The following is an 8,068-nucleotide window of genomic DNA, read 5'->3' as shown; positions in this document are numbered from 1 at the left end:
TTGTAGAAAAATGAAAATTATGGCATGTAGAAAAACATAATTAAAACCCATTGCTCCAACTTGGTACGACATAGACAAATTCGAATCATCTTGGGCAATAGAATGTGAAAGCATCATTGGAAGACTAATAATATGCACATCCTCTGGTATAGTCATAATGTAACATCATGATGTCATCTCACAAAAGAACAATCCACCTATAGAAGAAATACAAGTAACAATGGCTTTGTTAAGCACTATTCTCAACTTTTTATGCCAACAACACGGAGTCAACATGATGATAATGAAACGTCCACCATGTCTTGCGAATAAAGACATAAACATATACATGGTCTCATTGTTACCTGACTACACAAAACAAATTCTCAATACAAAGCCATTACAACTTCAACTATTGAGTATCATTACATCCATCTCTGTCTCCAAAATGATAAGAGCAATTGTGAATGGAAACCTAGATCATCGATCTATTCTCGACAGCCCTCTAGTCTCTTGGAATGATGGATTGCTTTTGTGACTATCTACTAGTATTAACTTGACTACATCTGATATTGCGGATGTGCTCACTTTCAACATGCTACATAATCCACTAATCCAAAAGCACATGGCTATAGCAAAATATCCATGTCCAAGGATAGGGCTTTGCATCCTCAACAACAAGCAATTCATCGAAAGGATTATACAGCTCCATCATGAAAGCTCTCCATTTGACCCAATGCTCCAAGCAAAACATGAGAATGAAAGAGGTTACAATTTGCTCAACATTATAGTCGACGAGCCAAGCAAAACATGAGAATAAAAGAGGTTATGATTTACTCGACAATATAATCGAGCCAAGCCGAGAACAAGCATTCCAAAGAGTTGATCAACATGAGTTTTCATGCATCGTATTCTGAAATAATAACAATCTTGTAGGAAGAACAACAAAGTTTAGGACAAGACGAATTTCTTGTAAGAAGCTCGCCCTGCTTAAATATCACCTTGAAAAATGCAATGTTTTTGTTCTTGTTCCCACTTGGCCATGGTGCCTATGATGGCAATATCAAGGTGCGAGCATCAACCCTGTTTTCTGTGTACACCTTACACAAGCCCTATATCTTGAATCTATACCAGCTAAAACATGCTATCTTGATCACGAACATCACAAGTACAACTTGTCTACAAAGGGACATCGACAACTATAGGTGCGCAAACAAGCAAAATTCTAATGAGGAGTCGTTAGACACATCCTCCACTACAGTGTTCGTGCTTCAATACCGCGATCCCCATCTTGGCATTGATGTGACTTAAAGGACCTTATCACAATGGTCAATGCATGGGGCATGCTTCGTTTCTTCCTTATATTCACTGCAGATGAGGTCACTAGTACAAGGTGGGCCGAGATCAACAAGTTGAAATGCATTGTAAAGGAATTCAATCCAGAATTCTCATGGAAAGACTGCCTTATCGAGTGCGCCATCTTGTTCCACACCAGGTTCCACATTTTCTTCAATCAGCAAGAGAAAGCTATGGTAGAGGAGCTGCTTAGTGGCAGTGGTGCTAGCCTTATAGAAGCTGTTTGCATTAATGGCATTGAAGCTTCTAACCTACGAGTTGTTACGAGAGGTCAAAAGGGTAAAGAAGCTGACAAAGAAAAGGTAAAACATGTTGAGGGAAACCCTAGACAAGATGATAACGGAACACAAGTCCTTAATCCTGATATGGAAGGCAGACCTCTAAAGGCCGAAGATAGTGAAGCCGGCCCCAAGAAGGATAAGGAGTTGCCAAAGAAGAAGGCAAAAGGCAAGAAAGAGGCACCAAAGCCAGTTGAAAGACCAAAGGAGAGAATGGTCTAGTGAGAAAAGCAAGCTCTTGCTAGCTATTATGAATTTGATTTAGCAAGTTCTTGTTGCAAAGTTAAGCCGGATGTAAACCTCTTGCAGTTAATGAAGTTGTCTCCAATAGTGCATAAATAATTTAAGAATATTCTTTGCATTACGTATATCGTTGAGCCCTTGGGAATAGGAAGAGTAAGAGATGATTGGTTTGAACATGCTTGAAGGCATTGTCCAAGGTTAGAAGCATATGTTGATGGAATATTAGTGGACCATGCTATTGTGAAATCTTCCCAAATAAGAGAGGAAAGGGCTATTAGATCTATCTTCCTCTCTATTCTCTCAACTAATTCACAACTTAATCATCATCAATGAGATGTCCATGTTACAAGGACAATATTTGATATAATAGTGCATCAGATAGTGAGTGTCAGCCAAGGTTTGCTACTCAATCCATTTAACAAGAAGCTTGTGATACTATTTAGCGATCTTGCACTATTACCACCTAGTTAGAACCATTAAATTGAGTTTTGTGAACGATGTCACATCACCTCCTCATCGTACTAGGTACATGGAAAGCAACACACTCTCCAAACCTCAATTTAGCATACACATGACCTATCATTTCCATAATTTCTATAAGTGATCAAGCATTGTTGTCCAACAAAGTGAGAGATATATAAATGCTTACATTAGTGCATGATCGATGAGAAGGACGTCCTAGATTTTGTCGACAAAAAAACAACAATCATATGCACACACAAGGAAGATGTTCACAACTACAACAAGCATATTCTACACAAATACTACACAATTGAACATATCTAGACCATCAAAGTTCTGATGAATGCAATTGATGAGCCAACATTGTAGACCTAGCTACATGATGAGAACTTCCATGAGATAGACGAGTTAGCAATTGGCGTGACTACAATGATAACTGAGAACATTGGCCTCACCATAGGTGTAGCAAATGGTGCGATGTGTAAGATCAACCGTATCGACACATCAAGGGTAAAATGATATCAGGAATCCAAGTCACGATCAAGTCAAGGAACCAACAACCCACCCTGCAGCGTAGCAAGCACAAATGTAAGGCATTGAATAGCAAGTGGTACCATAAATCCATGTTCTCTTTGACACTCGCATATGTGATCGGTGGTCACAAATCGTAAGGAGCCACAGTCAATGAAAAAACATTTCTACACATTAGAAGCATGCTCGCGCTTGGACTAGTTTACATAATACTCTCTTGCGTAACCGAAAGACGAACTTTGCGTATCATTGGCCTTCCAAATCCATTTGCCTTCTCTCTGACACTTTTTTTGACACCGTGACTTAGGCAAAGGAACAACACAGATAAACAAAACAAACAAAGATTAAACACAATACATTCCATCACACAACAATCTCACACGCTTCTTGTAGCAAGTAATAAAAAAATCGTCTAAACATTCTTTCAAACATCATTAGTTAATATACTAATGCGTTTTCCGAATTTTCTTCTCTAATTAATAGATTTATTAACATACTAATGTGTTTTCCTCATTTTCACCTTTGCAAATACACAACACCACCATTAATAGATTTATTAACATACTAATGTGTTTTCCTCATTTTCACCTTTACAAATACACAATACCCACCATTAATAGATTTATTAACATACTAATGTGTTTTCCTCATTTTCACCTTTACAAATACACAACACCCACCATCAAGGCAAAGATGACTCTGAACAAGGTATGCAAAATCTAAATGAAACCTAGTATGTATTTTAAAAAAAATATTACTTCACCTAACTACATTGACCTATACATGTAGATGTTCTAGCTATACATTCAAAACCATAGGAATACCTAGCACCCCATTGAGAATCATCCTGCAAATACACAAAATTGCAAGTACATAACGACAAACCAGATGAGAATGGCAAATGTGACTGGACAAAAGCCATCAATGGCTTTGCAACATACAATGACCTCCAAAAACAAACGGCCACATGCACTTAAGTTCTCAACAACGAACGACAACTTGCATCAGATAACAAGCTTGCAACTGGTACACAACCTTCTACAAACTTCACAACCTTCATTTTTACTTGAAACAAAAATGCTAACTCATATGCACTTAACATTCAGGATTAATCCTCAAAGACATACTCTACAGACTTGAACTTAAGTACGAAGACTCGGTTGACAATCCACTATAAATAAGCATGGTCCAAGCGCTTCTGGACACAAGAACAAATGGCATCAGAACATACCCAAATTGAGCTGCTGCACTATGGATTTAACATCTCACTCAATCAATTGTTGGTAGAAGTCATGAAAAAAGAAGGCAAGGGTATACTAAAAGATTACATGAAAAATAACCACTACAATCATGCTTGTGACAATCCAGTAATAATGATTGAGAAGGTCACATACTTATTGAGCATAGAGGTTTACACCCGAAAACACAGTTCCAACTTTGATCCACTTAGCAGCATAATCTATGTAATAGGCAAGTTCTCAAACACAACTTATTCTCAAACATTTTTAATAATAATAATAATAATAATAATAATAATAATAACTTTTCTCATAGAAATATAAACAAAAGCAAACTAAGAATAAACCAAACTTTTACCAGTGCCAAACTTGTAGCATCAACCACTACAAGTCTTGCCACCAGCTCAAGTACTTCCATATCATTCGGTGCTATTTGCAACCAAAACCCACGACCCAATCTAGAAGCGTCAATGCACAGACACAAAAGCAAGTACTTCATCTACATCATAAGATGTAAGAAAAATGGCAAGGAGCATATAGGGCATGCGAAAAACATTGAGAAAAGAATCCAACACCGAAGAAATCATGTCAAGAAAATGAAAGAAGACATAGAAACATTCCAGCCATTAGAGGATAACTTTGAGGTTAACATAGAAGCAATAGTTGATAGCATAGACAAGGCTAGGAATTTTGAGCAAGTCATTATCCATAAGAAAAATGCAATAGTGATAGGGTACAACAACCTATATAGAAAACATATTTAAAAAAAAGTGAATGTTCAAACTCACGATATTGACTCGAACTATATATGTATATATATTCTCCTTTCGAGATTCTCCATGTATTTAAACAACACAAACTTTTACAAATATAGTTCACTTTAAAATAAGTCACATATCCATACAACATTAGTAAAACTGCTACATAACAAACATGCAAGAATTTCATATTGAACGTTATACTCCTTTACTAAGCTCCATCTATCAACCTAGTTCACATTTGTAATATTAGAAAAAAAAAAAGACACAAGTCTGTTTACATGCTTTTGAGGGCAGATCTACGTTAGGTGCATTTGCCTTTTTCGTCTTCCTTACTATTCCCAATTTTCAGAGACGTTTTCAGGTGGTGGAACAAGAACACCACCACCACCACCACCTTCACCTCCACCTCCACCTCCACTTCCACCAACAGCAGCAACAACAGCAAGACACCGGGTGGCCGTGGAAGCTCGAAACATGCATCATCATGGAGCGAGCCTTCGTAATGGCAAAATCACGCACCTTCGCTCGTTATTTTCAGATATTGCAGGAGTGTGCTTCATACAAATTCTCCAGGGCTTGACGGCAGGAAACATATTTATGGAGGGAGCTGCTGCAATCTGGTTTTCCTAATGCTAATATTGCAACCTTCGCTCGGCGTCGTCACCTGCCTAAAGCAGACGCTTTCACACAGATTCTCCGTGGCTTTGGCAGAAGGAAACCGATTCATGGAAAGAACCAGTGATTTCCCCTCCAGGTAGCACATGCCAACCTACTTTATCATGTAGCGAGCTTTCATGATGGCCAAATCGCACACCTTCGCTCGGTATTTTAGAATATTGCAGGAGTGCTCCTCGTACAAATTGTTTATGGCTTGACAGAAGGAAACATGTATATGGAGGGAGCTGCTGCAATCGGGTTTTTCTAATGCTAATATTGCACATCTTCGCCCATCATTCATCTTTGCCTAGCATTCTCAGACATTGCAGGAGCGCTCTTGCCTGAAGCAGAAACGTTCACATAGATTCTCCGTGGCTTTGGCAGAAGAAAGCGATTTGTTCATGAACCAGTGATTTCCCCTTCAGGTAGCACATGCCAACCTCCATCATTACGGAGCCAGATTTCGTAATAGCCAAATCTCACACCTTCGCTTGGTATATTCAGATATTGCAGGAGTGCTCTCCATACAAATTCTCCATGGCTTGACAGTAAGGGAACACATATACGGAGCGAGCTGCTGCAATCAGGTTTTCCTAATGCTAATATTGCACACCTTCACTCAGCATTCTCGGACATTGCAGGAACACTCTTGCCTGAGGCAGAAACGTTCACACAGATTCTCTGTGGCTTTGGGAGAAGGAAATCGATTCATTTATGAATCGGTGATTTCCCCTTCAGGTATCACATGCCACTGGTCTGCTGAGCTTTTTTAAGTGCAGAGAAAAATGAAGAATTGCTAGGAAAATAGAAGATTATCCTCTTTACAGAAAAATGAAGAATGGCTGCAAAGGCAATGAAAGATCATTATGAGGAATCGAGGATGAGGACCATTGAAAAGGACATCACATGCTTCATTGAGCATGCTGGATCTAAACAGATATATGAACTGCTGTGTTGCTTAGTATGTGCCCAGCTAGCACGCCTTATGAGAATCTAAAAACCAAAAAGAATGCATTGTGAGAACTCTTGTAAGCTTGTGTGCTGGCAAAGAAACTGTGGTCTAGGCTGATGAGAAAAGAAGAATTGTTGTTGTCTTCGGCTCTTATGCAGAGAGTACACATGCCATGGTGCATTCTTTGGCTTATGATGTTTTTAACATATCTATCACATGGTAAGCTTTATTACTTGATATCTGTTAATAGGCAGTTCAAACCAGTGAAATGGTTTTATGGACAGTTTAGCTGGCAATATCCACAAAATTTGAGTAGAAATTATGTTGCCAGGTAGATGTAATTACATTCTTTACCCAGAAGATGGGCCAAGCCTTTGGTGCACAAAGTTTTCATGGCTGGAAGCCCCTGGAGGAACAATGGTTGTAAAGGAAGGTCAGCGCATGTATTTTGAGATGTGGGTTTACACAACTAGTTGTGATACTTGTATGCCTTCACCCCGCAGATGCAATCGGCTTGAAGATGCATCTTGTGATTTTGTCTGGGAAAAGGAATGCCGGTTGACATGCACTGGCTGTAAACCTTACATTGAGAAGCCACCCAAGTTTGTCTTTCTAGCACGTAATTCAGGGCATCCAAAGCTATTGATGCTCAGTGGGATAATGAGTGAAGCTACTGAGCCAATAGAGGTAGCATCATGTGTATTAGGTAATCAAGCATCTCCAGGATATTATAAAGGATACTGTTGGTATTCAAATGCACAGGCAAGCACACGTCCATTTTACACATACATCCTGTCTAATGGTGGGCCACTCATGGGAAGCATTGTAGTAACAACATTACTAGCAGGTACACTGTATATGCTGGTGTTATGCAAGTACTTAATTCATACACAAGGTACCATTATATATATTGCATATGCTGACTTTATGCAGTACTGAATTGATTTTCCCAGACAAACTTATTGTACTGCATTCTTAACTTCATACTGCAAGTATATACATGTTAGAAATTTAAGAAATGCTATGAGAGAACTCTTAGGTGTCATCTGCTGGCAAGAGAAAATTTCTTGGGTGTTTTATCACAGCAGCTAGGAAGGAGAACAAGTAAATGGTTTTGAAAATTCCCTAGAGAGACAGGGAGCTTCCTGTCAGAGCTTAAATGATCAAGGTCTCTGCATAGGTTCTGAACTGAACATACTTATGTGCTGCTAGACCACAATAGCTCAAATTGCTCATTGATTATTGCAAGGCTACTGCCCCACATCAGTGTTATATGGCCCAACAGCTGCCTCAGATTACTTTCCTTTGACACCTCATTCACTGCTGTTTTGTCATTTTAAGTCAGCATCTTTTGTCACTGTTAGGGAATGTAGATGCTAGTTAAGTTTATGAAATGCTTCAAGTAGCTAGGGTAGTGGCTCCTGATTGCCAAAGATCAAATAATTCAGAATGCTTATTTAATATACTGGTTCGTCAATTTGTTATACTTTATATTGCCAAATCATCGTTGTGGGATTTCCAAAGGTTGTCATCTTACCTCATGTCGCTGTGCTAAAAACATTATGCATTCATTCCTACACTCTTTAAAGCCTTTAATTGAATATGTGGACT

At 38.7% G+C, this 8,068-nt stretch overlaps 1 protein-coding gene across 1 annotated transcript in view; it reads left to right on the top strand.

Annotated features, from left to right (window-relative positions):
• Positions 1-5,236: 5,236 nt before the first annotated feature.
• The window catches only part of LOC148011273 (uncharacterized), a 297,099-nt gene continuing 294,267 nt past the window's right edge, over positions 5,237-8,068 (top strand). The window contains exons 1-2 of the mRNA XM_087670938.1: positions 5,237-6,676; positions 6,789-7,304. Coding sequence (XP_087527064.1) covers positions 6,574-6,676; positions 6,789-7,304 — 619 coding nt within the window. The 5' untranslated portion in view covers positions 5,237-6,573. The remainder of the gene's footprint in view (positions 6,677-6,788; positions 7,305-8,068) is intronic.

This window comes from Lygodium microphyllum, chromosome 28 (genome assembly GCF_053477565.2).
Source record: "Lygodium microphyllum isolate KBCC chromosome 28, Lygodium_microphyllum_v1.1.10, whole genome shotgun sequence".
Taxonomy (NCBI): domain Eukaryota; kingdom Viridiplantae; phylum Streptophyta; class Polypodiopsida; order Schizaeales; family Lygodiaceae; genus Lygodium; species Lygodium microphyllum.
This window is presented reverse-complemented; position numbering and strand designations above follow the sequence as displayed.